The 14,049-nt window shown below is 36.1% G+C and overlaps 1 protein-coding gene across 2 annotated transcripts; it reads right to left on the reverse strand.

Annotated features, from left to right (window-relative positions):
- Positions 1-942: 942 nt before the first annotated feature.
- Positions 943-11,988, reverse strand: LOC116330522 (hepatocyte cell adhesion molecule-like). Of its 2 annotated transcripts, none has more exons than XM_039617754.1 (9): positions 11,723-11,988; positions 11,347-11,469; positions 10,707-10,898; positions 4,389-4,575; positions 3,051-3,374; positions 2,586-2,843; positions 2,397-2,501; positions 2,129-2,242; positions 943-1,747 (listed from the first exon to the last, which is right to left on the reverse strand). In XM_039617754.1, the coding sequence occupies exons 4-9, from the start codon at positions 4,435-4,437 to the stop codon at positions 1,569-1,571; spliced, it is 1,029 nt and encodes a 342-aa protein (XP_039473688.1). In that variant the 5' UTR covers positions 4,438-4,575; positions 10,707-10,898; positions 11,347-11,469; positions 11,723-11,988; the 3' UTR covers positions 943-1,568. The 2 variants fall into 2 exon arrangements, with proteins under 2 accessions (XP_039473688.1, XP_031608729.2); XM_031752869.2 differs by having other exon boundaries at positions 11,697-11,770.
- Between the last annotated feature and the right edge of the window lie 2,061 nt (positions 11,989-14,049).

Here is a 14,049-nt window from a genome sequence, read left to right on the forward strand (position 1 = left end):
ATTATTGTACTCTTTACCATATGATATAAAGCTCCTTGAGGCAACATGTTGTAATTTGATGCTATATAAATAAAACTGAATTGAATTGGATAATCTGGTCCAACTTCTACCAAGTCAAAAACAAGTCAAATTCAAATGGAAAGAGAAAAATACAATACAATACAATACAATTTTATTTATATAGCATGTTTAAATTCAGGGGGTACACCAAAGTGCTTCACAGTAAGGAATAAACAGTAAAATTATTACACTGAACAGTAAGTCATTAAAACAAGGTTAAAATAGAGAAACAAACAAAGGCATTAGTAAGTAGGGATAGGGAGAATTCATGATAATCCAGAGAAATGAGTAACGATACAGCAGTTAGTGAGCGGTGAGAATTAGCAAGTCAGAAAAGCCAGGTTGAATAGGTAAGTTTTCAAGCGTGCTTTAAAGGATTGAATAGCGTCAGAAGCACGAATGGTAGCAGGAAGACTATTCCAGAGGTTTGGTGCTACAGAGGCAATAGCACGATCACCCCTAGTCTTCAGACGGTGCCTGGGCTGGGCCAGAAGTAACTGACCAGATGATCATAAAGAACGGCTGGGAGTATAAAGACTGAGGAGGTTGGTGAGATAGTCAGGCGCAAGGTTATTTAGGCATTTGAAAGTAAGCAGCAGAACTTTAAAATCAATACGAAATTTAATAGGCAGCCAATGTAAGTCAGAGAGCACTGGAGTAATGGAGGCAAACTTTCTAGTTCCGGTTAGAAGACGAGCCGCAGCATTCTGAACAAGCTGTAACCGTTGGGGGTGAGCGAGTTGGAGTCCAGAGTAGAGAGAGTTACAATAATCTAATCTGGAGGTCACAAAGGCATGTATAAGTTTTTCAAGATCTTTGAACGGTATTAGACCTTGGAAATTTGGCACAATTGGAAGAAGCCAGATTTAACCACAAAGGAAACATGTTTATCCAGTTTAAATGAACTATCCAGGAAAACACCTAGATTACTTACAGTATCGGTAAGAAGCAAGCAAAGAGACCAAATCGGGCAGCTAGCTGATCTCGTGGAGTGTGACTATCAAACACCATAATCTCAGTTTTCTTCTCATTTAAAATGAGAGAATTGGCTGACAGCCACTCTGTGAACTCTCTCAGGCAGTCAGACAAATGATTCAATGAAGCTGGCAGGTCATCAGACAACTGGAAATGGATTTGAATGTTGTCAGCATAACAGTGGTAGGAGATCTGATACTCCAAACAGTAGAGGGCCCAGGAGGACGGTGTGCCAAGCACACCGGCGCCATCTTGGATCAACCCTCCTAAATAACAATGTTCTATGAGAGCTTCCACAGAATATATGCAGAAAACACTCACAGTATTTGTGCAACATACTAAATCAAGAGATTGGAAGTGCAATGAAAGTAAAATAAACTTTTATATCAGTTAGCATTACCTTTGATAGTATATATTATATTTTTCTGATGGGAAATCACATTTAACGAAAAACAGTTAGACATCTTGACAGCAGCTCCTCACTCCATCAGCTTTCAGCTGTGCAGTCTGTGTGTAAGCACTGACCACTTAAATTACATGGCTTTATGGACGTTGGCATACAAACAAGCATTTCCTGTTGGTTCCGTCTGCCGAGGTCGCTTTGAATACTTGACTTTGCCAAACTCTAGCTCAGCTCTTCTCTCCAGTTGTTTCGCCTGCCGTTTCACAACCCTGATATCAGCAAAGATTTCTTCCTCGTCATCTTCTTCCTCTGAGGAATAGCAAGTAGAGGGGTGGTTTAATTACAATGAAGGCTCAGTTTTTGTTAAGAGTAAAGAAAATTGCACTGTCATGTCTGCAGCAGAAAAAGTTGGTTAGTTTTATCACAAAGACTGGAAATAATGTAAAATGATTCACACAAAATACGACTTTTAAAACGGGTTCATCAGCGAGCTTTAGACTTTATGGTAGGACAGATCTGTCTTCTGTGATAAAGGTAGCTGGTTAAACACCATCCACGTATTTAACTGACATATCTTGCTAAGTCATCAAAAAAGTTTGATTTAAAAAATTCCAATAATTTTTTATTTTTATAAAAAGAGTGAATAGCAATCTGAGCATTGTGAGTGAGGAAAAAGATGAAGTTTTGTACCTTTTTGTTTTTTAGGTTTGCTGTTTTTCTTTTTCCGCTGAGCACAGATGACTGCTATACCCACAAGTAAGAAAATGATGAGCGTCGTGAGAACACCAATTAGTGGCAAATTTCCTGTTTAAAAAAGAGCTGTTGTTTGAGTCAGAAAACGTGATTTTATGAAAAAATTAAATGGGGATAAATAAGAAAATTACACCAGTGGATGTAGTTAGTTTTCAATTTCTAATGCACCATATGTCATCACTTATGGCAGCTCCGTTCTCCTTACCCTTAAAAATCTGTGCTGGTTCAACACACAGGGTGTTACTGGCTTTATGCACCCACCCCGATATCATTGTCCCATTGACTGCGGTGCAGTTAATAAAAATGAACCCTATGAGCAAAAGAGATAATTCATGACCATTATAAAAAGTGACATTAATTGTCAAAGTTGTGATTATCGCCTACTATCACTCACCACAGGTAGATATTCTCTCTTCTTTGGAGACATTATTGACGTTGTTCCTGACTGAGCAGACCAGATGTCCTGAGACGTGCTGTTTCAGAGTCATGATGTTACTCTCATTATTTCCAGAAAGGAGCTCAGCATCTGTCAGTGTGCGTCCATCCAGAGTCCAGCTATACTGAGGACTGTCCCCTCCCTCAGAGGAGCAGGACACCCTCATCTCTCCCTGGGACAGACACTCAGAGACCAGCAGGACAGAGGACACAGGAGCTGAGAGAAACACACAGATGATCTTTATTTTAAAAAAATCAGGATCTTTGTCATTCGTTGTAGTCTCTAATGAAAACCAAGTATAAAGCATAAAACACAAATATCTAAAATGTGAGATATGTGAGATTTGTGAGATATATAAATGACCAAAACAAGGTTAAATTCAGATCATTTAATGGCTTAATTTCCCAACAGGGAAGCATTTACCTTGAATAAACAACTGTAAAGTCCGCTCGCCTGATGATCTTCCATCTGAATCAAAGGTTTGAAGGGTATAATTACCACTGTCTGACCTACTCAGGTTATTGATCCTAAATGTTCCATTACTGGGAAAAAGATATCTATGTTCTATGGTATTAGAAATAACCTTATTCTTTCTCACATCTAGTATTTTTAATGAATTATTTAACACTTGATATCTAGATATTTCTGAGGTGTTGTCCATCAGCTGGATGTCCACAGTTCCTCCCAAAGCTCCATAACACTGAGCTCCATCCTGTCTGCCATCACAGTAAGTTTCCACACCTGGAACTTTTGAAACATTAATAAAGAAAAACATTTGTAATTCGTTAGTTTCTGTAAAATAGTTTTACGTGTTACAAATATTTCTGAACTACCACATTGAAACGTAATACCAAACTGCATATCGAATAATCCATTATTTTGATTGAGTGTGTATAAAATGATGAGCATTGTACTACTGCCATAAATATATGATCTCAGACTACTTTGCAGAAGTAGTTTTCCAAGGTGCAAGTAATCACCACAGTAATGTTTCCAAGAGTGCAGTCATGTTAATAACCAAGAAAAACAGTTAAACAGATTCTCCACAGTTTTGGCCAAAGCGAACACCATAAAATTTGTTGGGCAATTAAAACTAAAACATGGATACCATGTCTATAAAAGAACTTTTCAGACAGCAGAGTTAGCACTCTTTTCACCTACAGATAGTTATGGAGAGCTCAGTAGGTCAGTTGAAATGCTAATATTTTCATGAAAAAATACAAATAGATACAAAAATGGCACAATAACATAAAGTGCTTATATGAGCAAAGTAACATTTAACAGAAACAACAAAAAGAAGAAAGAAACAGAAACAAACAACAGTCTTAAATTTTTAAATATCTCATTATTATGTTTACCTTGCCACTGCTACTATCCATCCATCCATTTCCTTCCACCTATGCAATTATTGCTCACATTTACACTGCAGGTAGAGTAGTGTCACCAATGAACCTAATGCCTATTCATCCATTTTCTTCAATTTATCCAATTCAGGGCCACTGCTACTAAAATTCGAGACATGACTATAAAGAAACTAAAGCTCTGCTCAAATGGTTACAAACTGTAGATTTTGCCAAAAAGAATATAACCTGATTTTTTTTAAAGCAAATAAAAGCACAAATCTCTTTTTTTTTCATGTATTAGTAGAGCTGCTTTAACAGCCCTTATTTTAAAAAATGGTATTGCTTCAAAACACATTGCTTATATATAACATATTATTAATAATTATTTATATTTAAAAAAAAACCTTGATCAGCTCACCATGAGGCACTCCCAGTAGAATCACCATCAAGCCAAGCACAGCTTCCATGTCTCCTCACTGTTCAATGTGTGTTGACATAGTTGGAAGCTGTCAGAGTGCTTTATTAAATGGCATGCACATATCTCCAGTGTTTAATGGTCATAAATGGCTCCTTGGAAAACCTGTTCTCACTGCATATGTAGAAATCTAGAAAAGGAAGTGAAAACAACATGTACCTTATTTGGCAGAAATAAAAGGAAGCTCATAGAGCTTCCACAGGCGTTTTCAGTCATTATTTACATTGTCACTGGACTATTTTTAGATCTTTTACCATCACATAGTGTCTATTACATTCAGCCACTGGCTTAATCCAATTCAACAAAAATCTCATCTGAAGTTCATATTTTAGTGACTTACATGTAGTTTACATCCCTCATGCAGGTAAATGCATCTACATCCACAGTAGAAGCAGAAACTCCTTAAAGCATTTTAAAAAATTACCATCACCATTTTAAGGATTGTAGTTTATAGGGTGATTGACGGTTTTCATGACTGTTGTTGCCAATATTCATTTAATACAGCCCTGTATTCCGTGAGAGAAACATTTCATCGCTCATCCAAGTGACTTCTTCATTCTCAGCTGTAAACACTACAGCTACATGATGACTGAAACTAGCACCACTGCCTGCCACAAGCTCAGTTTCATGATCATTAATATGTAAAATGTAACAACCCTGTCATTATTTTATTAAGTTCAGCTCATCTATCAAAAACCTTTCTGTGTGTACAAATAGTTAACATTGCTCTCACTTAAAAAACACTAAATATGTGTGGACGAATAGCTTGAGACACACATCACATTGCATGCCCAGTTGGGGTTTTGAGTAACATTTAATGCTGCCAGCTTCCCACAGATCCACAAATGTAAGCTGCTTTCATGTTGCAGTGTAAACCTGGGACATCTGGGCTTCCACTATATACCTGCTGTCTTTTTCTCTTTTTTCAAGAGTGTAGTGTCTGCAGTTGGTTAATCTATGTTTTTGAAGTAAAGGTCTATGAGCTGTTGTGTTTGTTTAGAAAAGGAAACGTCCATTTTATTTAAAAAACAAACAAACAAACAACATTTGGATTATTGGATGCTTGTATTCCTCTTCCTTCCTCCCTGGAGCAGGATTTCCCCTCTTTGCACTGTGTTTAACATTATCGACTTCATTGTGAATAAACACACTGAACTTTTACTTTGAGACATATGTTTGAGTCGAGCCTGCCTCATTGGCCATGAAATTTTGTTTAATTTTGGTGATTAAGTGTTAAAGCCTGACTATATCTACATCCGTAGTTGTTGAAAATAAATTAAATGAGAGAAATACAAATAAAAGATGTTGGATTTTGGGTTTATCATTTAGTTTTTTTCTTTGGAGCACAGGTGACTGCATAACTAGAGAGTACACCCGTCATCACTTTTTCGTTATGCAATACCAAATCTAATAAGCATGTGACAGTAACAAAGCTCACTGGTCATGGTTGCCCTAGCTTAAATGCATTCTTATTAAAAATATATCTTTGCCTTCTCGCTGTTCAGTGTGTGTTGACACAGTCAGCAACAGCCTCCAACAGCATCCTGTTAGTGAGCAGCCTCACAGGAGGATGTGTGAAAATTCTGACCAAGAAGAGCATTGTTATATTCGGCGTATTGTTTGAAAAGGGGTAAAAGAGCAGTTGTCACATTACTTCCTCTTTAAACTTACAAGAATTGGAGATTTCTGAGACACCCATCTGGACTGACATGAAGAGAGGGAAATGATCTTCATGGTAGAGAAACCAAGAGCTGGCATTTTTAAAAGATCACATCTGCATCTCTTTAAGTGTGCAGTTACATTTCTTTAGCATATTGGCAGAAAGTCAGATGCGACTCCTGTTACTGTTGTCTAGGGCACCCGTTTAGCTCACAGGGTGAGGAAGTAACTATAAAAAAAAAACTCTCACCCTTTGCTGAGTGTCCTCTGCACACTCCCTGCTTGCCTTTCTACTCTCCAATAAAGGCAAAAAGACCTGATTTTGTTTGTTTGTTTTGTTGTTGTTTTATTTAAGGCTTATGTGTTACGTCAGTTATGAGACTGTTCACTTTGAATGAGTGTGACTGCAGAACCTCAATGAACCAACAGGGGGAAACATTACACCTACTACTGTTACAGGAATTTTACTCCAATCTAATGCTCAACATACAATTAAGCTACAATTTGTGATTGTAAAAGTAGCTCATGAAAGCTAAAAACACCTGACAGGTCTCTACTCTTTTTTTTAACATTTGCTTTGAGAAAAGGAAAATAGAATTACACAATGGTAAGGGAGCATACTTTAAATATATAGATTTTTTTTACATTAAAAATGACAACTCTTATTTATAACAGTGAACAGTGAGCTATAGTTGTTCACTGTTGTAAATTAGACCTAAACTCAAAAAGCTAAAGTTTTAGTCGATTTTACACAAGTCTGTGGTTATTTTTAAAAAAAAATGAAAGAAAAGCCCCGGGACATCTCAAGCATGACCTAACTTCATACTGCTGACCCTTTTCATTTAGCTTTTTTATTTTTATTTTAACTTTGCACGGTCCTGGTTGAATTAATGTGTAAAGCTCCTTAGCCACTCCTAATGTATTCATATATTGCGCAGGATAATGAGAAACAGGTGCAGTGACTTGTTGAAATATGTGCAAACATGCACAGAGAAAGCAAAAACTGTTTGCACAATTCTAAAGCACTTAAAAGTCAATTTGTTGGTATCACCACCTATTTGGTATAAAGAAATGAGGGATAGTTCAAGACCTTTATATAGTACTGTATTTCAGCTCATCAACAAAGATCGGATTGCAGAAAAACAAATTACTAATGCATGATTTGACATTATGAGAGTTATTATAGGAGTTAAATAGTCACCAAAGTTTGCTACTGGATGCAGCAATAGATGTATGTCAATAAACATTCTAGTGCTTTTTAATGGATCCTGTGTCCCTGAATCACATGTTCACAGCCATATCACCAGGCTTCAGCGCTGATGTACTTAAATTCTTGATTTTGTATCAAGTGAATAACCTAAGATTGGTGGGAATCATGAACTAAATTGCAGAGCAACAAAGAGTGTCCCCCTGTAACAATATTTATTTATCCTCGCATGGTAATGTATGTACATGTACATGAGAACACAAAAGGATAGCGACCATGCTATTGTTTAACCGATACAAGCACGGTGTTATGTTTTCATAGTGATAGACATCTGGTTGTTTCTTGCTATTTCTTTCTTGCTAATATAAAAAAATATATATATAAAAAAAAGTTTGTGTTTCAGTTGCATGAAAAAAAAGACGTGAAAAAACATGAGAAGTGTGTGAATCTTTAGCTCAATGTGTGACTTCTATCAAGAAACATTTTAGAAGCACCGAGAGCCTCAGTGTCACGAAGTGATCTGCCAACACCTAACGACACGCCTGGTTTCACCATACAAGGAGAAATCTTTATTGTACTCAGAGACTATATAAAGGAAGTGAAAAACACTCACAAAGGTCAACATAAAAACTGCATTCACACATGCAGTTTTTTCTGTTATGTCTCGAAATTTTATCTTGACCATTTCCCGACAGTTAAAACCAGACTGATTAACATACAGTCCTGATAGTTATAATTAAAGCAGCTGTACTATCTACGCAAACTATTTTACAGTGTTATGCAAAAGTTTGGGCCCCTGATAATTTTCATGATTTTCCTTCATAAAACATTGTTTGGATGAACAATTTCATTTAAATATATCAAATAGCAGACGAACGCAGTGATATTTGAGAAGTGAAATTACGTTTACAGGATTTACAGAAAGTGTGCAATAGTTACTTAAACTAAATTAGGCTGGTGCATAAATTTGGGCACCCCAACAGAAAAATCACATCAATATTTAGTAGATCCTCCTTTTGCAGAAATAACAGAATCTAAACACTTCCTATAGCTTCCAATAGGAGTCTGGATTCTGGGTGAAGGTATTTTGGACCATTCTTCTTTTCAAAACGTCTCCAGTTCAGTCAGGTTTGATGGTTTCATGGAGCATGGACAGCCCGCTTTAAGTCATAACAGAGATTTTCAGTAATATTCAGGTCTGGGGACTGAGATGGTCATTCCAGGATGTTGTACTTGTTCCTCTGCATGAATGCCTTAGTAGATTTTGAGCAGTGTTTAGGATCGTTGTCTTGTTGAAATATCCAGCCCCGGCGCAACTTCAACTTTGTGGCTGATTCTTGAACATTGTTCCTCTTCCTCACAGTGGAAACTGACAGCTGAAATCTCTGAGATAGTTTTTGTTTCCTTCCCCTAAACTATGATGTTGAACAATCTTTGTTTTCAGGTCATTCGAGAGTTGTTTTAAGGCTGCCACTCAGAGAAGATGCAAAGAGGAGAAAAACTTGCAATTGGCTACCTTAAATACCCTTTCTTATAAGTGGATTCACCTGTGTATGTAGGTCAAGGGTCAATGAGTTTACCAAACAAATTTTGTGTTCCAATAATTAGTGCTAAAGGTATTCAAATCAATAAAACGTCACGGATGCCCAAATTTACACACCAGCCTAATTTTGTTTAAGTAACTATTGCACACTTTCTGTAAATCCTATAAACGTCATTTGACTTCCCAAATATCATTGTGTTTGTCTACTATATGATATATTTAAATGAAATTGCTGATCCAAAAAAACAATGATTTATGAAGAAAAATCGTGAAAATTATCAGGGGTGCCCAAACATTTGCAAACCACTGGATTTGGTTTCCTCACTGAATTTATTGTTACTTAGAAAATTAAATAGAGGGAAAAGTTTCCTGACTGAAAGGGAAAACACTGAGTGAAATACATTTTGATTAATTTATCAAAAGAAAGTTTCACCTAAAAAGATCTATTCATAATGTCTGTTTTGTTAATGTTTTTTTTTAATTCTTTTTATTCTTTCTTTGAACCATCCTGTAAAGTAAAAAAAGTGCTCAGTGAATTAAGTTCATGCCTTCTTTGTTGTAATTTGCTAAACCTCACCATACTGCACCCCAGCTGGTTAGACACCCATGAAACGAGCACAAATTTCCTGTGACAGAACCACACCAGCTATAATACATCATTTTCACAGCTTGTTGCACACATTTAGTGCTGCTAATAATAATCAGTGAGTGGAAAGTTTCAGTATGTTTCAAATATATATGTCAAACAGTCATTTTGAATGTAGTAAAATTAAAAACTGCAGATTCTGCACTGATAGAAGCAAACTCTTACTCCTAATGAGGCTCACTGAGCATTATGAGTGATACATTAACAGAATCCTCATAAAATATAGAAGGATATACACGACTTGCATGCATTTTCATGGACACACAAAAACAGACTAAGACAGTAATACACAAATAACAGCTGGAACAGAGAAAAACTCATCTGTTAGACAAAACAACTCCTGCATCACAGAACAGAGATGGAACTTAACACCTCTAAGAGGCATGCAGTGAAACTGTCTGAATAGCGCAAGGCTGTAAAATACCCCACAGCCACGCTGACTTTATTTTGCATACTTTTTCTTCCCCTGCTCTGAAAATGGAGGCAAAAACTGGTTGTGTGTCCCCGAGTGGCCTCTCCCTACTTTCTTTTTGTTAAAGTTAAGTTGAGCTGCTGGTTTTGGAAATGGAGGTTTTGGATTTTGGCCTTTTAAAAATTTGTGACATTAATGAATTAATATTTCATTCCATCAATGATATTACTAATTTCTTTGTTTGTTTTGTTTTTGTTTGTTTTCTTTTGTGTGTTTTTTTAATCTGTTTTCCTTTGTCTCATCATTTGATTTACTTCAAGAATAAATAAACTATTGGAATATTTATTTCACATCTACTGTCTGCTTTGCTATAAATATAAAGGCTTGGGCTTGATAGGCTTGAAACAAATAGTCATCACTGTCTGACCTGCTTAGTTTATTGATACGTAATGTTCCACACCCAGTAACATTTCTTTTAAGTAATGACCCAACAAGTCAACTAAAAGTATTTAATGTTTAATAATTATAAAGATGTATACATCAATAATGATCATAAAACATGGAAGTGAAACAAATGATGAACAAAGTTAAATTGAAAAGAGAAACTGCTCCATTGCAACCATATAACATTTGTTCAGAGCTTCAACAGAATAAAAATGCAGAAAACACAGATACTGGTAGTATTTAAACACAGAGGAAACTTAAGACTTGATGCATTTTCTCAAAATATTCATCAGATTTAATAGTTTGTATTCCTCTGATAGGAAATCACCTTTAGCTATATTGACTTGGACCTTTTGTGCTCGTGGAATAGATACAATCAATTCCTGTTGGTTCAGTGTGTCGAAGTCGCTTTGAAAACTTGACTTGGCCGTACTCCACCTCTGGCTTTGCCTCCACCCTTTGCTCTACTTGCTTCCCCTGCTGCTGCAGCATAACCCTGACATCAGCATACGTGACTTCCTGGTCATCATCTTTCTCTGCCTCTGCAGAGAAAATAAATTGAGCAAATAAAGTCAATGAGTCATCAAAACAATAGTTTGACATTTCATGAAACTTGATTTCTTAACAAGAGTTAAATAAATTAGACACACACATATATTACTGATCACTTTGAGAATGAAGTCGAAATGTGCAAATTACATTTCTTGTTTCAAAACAATTGCCACAGCTGCTACACCCTAGACAAAATACCTGGTTTAGATGAGTTAGTGAAACAAACTAATCAGCCGTCTTCTGATACAACAAACATGCACTTTATTGCACAAGGGTGTAACCATCGCTATCCTTGCATCTGGCCATTGCCAACCATTTAAACCCAGTTAAAGACAGCGGGTATCAAAACGATCAAAAAGAATCGCAACTTTCTTGGTAATATTAAATAAAGGAAAATATTTTTTGTCAGACTGAAGTAAGTTAAAGGAAGTTTTGTACCTTTTTGTTTTGTAGAGAGTTTGTTCTGTTTTTTCCTCTGAGCACAGATGACAGCTACACCCACAAATAAGAGAAATACCAGTGCTGAGAGAACACCGCCGATCAATGGCAAAGCTGCTACTCCTAAAATGAAAGACATACGAAAACAAAACAAAAAAAACTCAGTAAACACGTTTTTTGTTAGTGTTTGTTTTGTTTGCTGGTTTTACAAATGTATTTGGAAATACAGAAAAAAAGAGCCATTCACATTAATGTCCCAGGTGCAAACAATGTGAAAAAATGCAGCAAACAATTAGATGAGTTATGACATTTGTACAAAGTGGTCATAATCAATACAAACCAAATATTACCTTTTGTTTAAAATGTTGTCACTCACCACAGGTAGATATCTTCTCTTCTTTGAAAACATTACTGACTTTGTTCCTGACTGAGCAGACCAGACGTCCTGAGACGTGCTGTTTCAGAGTGATCATGTTACTCTCATTATTTCCAGGAAGGAGCTCAGCATCTGTCAGTGTGCGTCCATCCAGAGTCCAGCTGTACTGAGGACTGTCCCCTCCCTCAGAGGAGCAGGACACCCTCCTCTCTCCCTGGGACAGACACTCAGAGACCAGCAGGACAGAGGACACAGGAGCTGAGAGAAACACACACGCAAATGACTTATGTTACTATTATAGGATCTTGATAATAATTTTCCGATCACCTGCTAAATTTGCAAGTTTGCTCACTTACGGACACTCAAAGACCTGCAGGACATGATTAGTCTCTAATTCTTATGGTAGATTTATTATAATGAAGAGAGAACAAATCATCCAGAAAAAAAAACACATTACATAAATGTTAGAATTTGATTTGAATTGATTGAATGTCATTCATAAGTATTTGATCTTCAAGCAAAGCATGACTTAGCAAGCACAACAGTAATTCATTTCTTACAGTTGGTCATCAGGTTTGCACACATCTCACGAGGGGTTTTGGCCAACTCCACTTTACAGAAACTCTCTAAATCTTTTACGTTTGTTGGCTGCCACTTGGAAACTGAAAGCTTCCTGTCATTCCACAGAAATTTTATAGTAGTGAGGTCTGGATACTAGACAGGCCACTTCATGACCTTAACATTCTTCTTTAGCCACTACTTTGCTGCCTTGGTTGTATGTTTTGGGGCATTGTTTTGCTGACAGACCTATCTCCTCCAACACTTTATACGTTTTATTCATGTGCTTTTTTCTGAAATGTTTTTGGTTCAAAAATTCACACAAAATGTGTGTGAACAGTGAATAGTCTCTGGGCCAATAAGCACATGTTGAAATGTAACAAGTTGTGAGTTGTATTAAACATATCTGTTCTCAGAGTGTATCAACTACATAAAATTGTCTGTCTTTGAAATTCACTGTTCACTAACCACAAATGAGAATATCAGTGCATAATTTAGTATTTGTAATTTAAGATTCTGCTTTTTCATTAATTGATCAATATCATTCTTAATCCAATGTTAAAAAAGGTTATTTTCCACCCATAAAGGTATTTATAAATGTCTTTATTATATTCAACAATACCCTTACAGTACTCATTTAAACCATGTGTTTGACCTGAATTCCAATTTTTGTTTCAAACTCAAACCAATTATGCTGTGTGCATTAATTTTTTATTTGCATAAAAACTTCTGCAAGCATTTCTTTGTGTGTATCTTGTAGGACCTTTAATCATGTTCTACAATTTTTATTTTGATGTAATAATTTTAAGTTTCTGCCTATTTGCTTTGTTTAGTCAAATTGTATTCATTTAAATTGTATATAGTTTCATTACAACAAGAGTATATATTACATTCTCAAATTAAGAACAGGGAAAGTCCAAAATGCATGTATCTGAAATTTATTGGGATATATTATATATATAGTAAATAAAAATTCAAATTCGTGCTTCGTTTCCCAACAAGGAAAACTTACCTTGAAGAAACAACTGTAGAGTCCGCTCACCTGAGGATTTTCCATCTGAATGAAAGGTTTGAAGGGTATAATTACCACTGTCATTCCTGCTGAGGTCATTGATCCTAAATGTTCCATTACTGGGAAAAAAGAGATATCTATGTTCTATGCTATTTGAAGAAAACGTATTATTTCTGACAGTTAGTATTTTTGATGAATTCTTTGACAGATCATATCTAGGTATTTCTGCAGTGTTGTCCATCAGTTGAATGTCCACAGTTCCTCCCAAAGCTCCATAACACTGAGTTCCATCCTGTCTGCCATCACAGGAAGTTTCCATACCTGAAAATTTTGAAACATTAATAAATATTTGTCTCAGTTCACACTATGTGAAGAAGCATTTATTGGCATGCAGATTAACATTAACGTTACACAGGTCTGTGAGTGAAGCACATTGTGTTAAGGCTCAGCTAGCAGCACTATTTTAGAATTAGTGTCACATTTTGACATTTTTGTCTGGAAGTCCAAACAGTAAAATGATTTTAATTTAGCTGCAGCTTGTACATGTTGGCTTATCATCACTACTGAATCGTCTACTGTGATACTTCAGATAGTACAACAGAGTATTATAGCTACATTAAGAAAAAATATATATTAGTGATCAATTATAGTTGTTGCTACGGTTGCGAGACTCTCTACAAAATGCCTGGTGTAGATGAGTTAGTGAAACAAACTAATCAGCCGTCTTACATCACATAGCATACATCCTCTTTATTGC

Source organism: Oreochromis aureus, linkage group 2 (genome assembly GCF_013358895.1).
Source record: "Oreochromis aureus strain Israel breed Guangdong linkage group 2, ZZ_aureus, whole genome shotgun sequence".
Classification (NCBI taxonomy): domain Eukaryota; kingdom Metazoa; phylum Chordata; class Actinopteri; order Cichliformes; family Cichlidae; genus Oreochromis; species Oreochromis aureus.

Coding starts and splice junctions, on each gene's coding strand:
- LOC116330522 (XM_039617754.1), bottom strand. CDS start 4,437: ATGGAAGCTGTGCTTGGCTTGATGGTGATTCTACTGGGAGTGCCTCAT. Junction 2,844..3,050: donor TTTACAGTTGTTTATTCAAG/GTAAATGCTTCC, acceptor TGTTTCTCTCAG/CTCCTGTGTCCTCTGTCCTG. Junction 2,243..2,396: donor ACCAGCACAGATTTTTAAGG/GTAAGGAGAACG, acceptor TTTTTTAAACAG/GAAATTTGCCACTAATTGGT.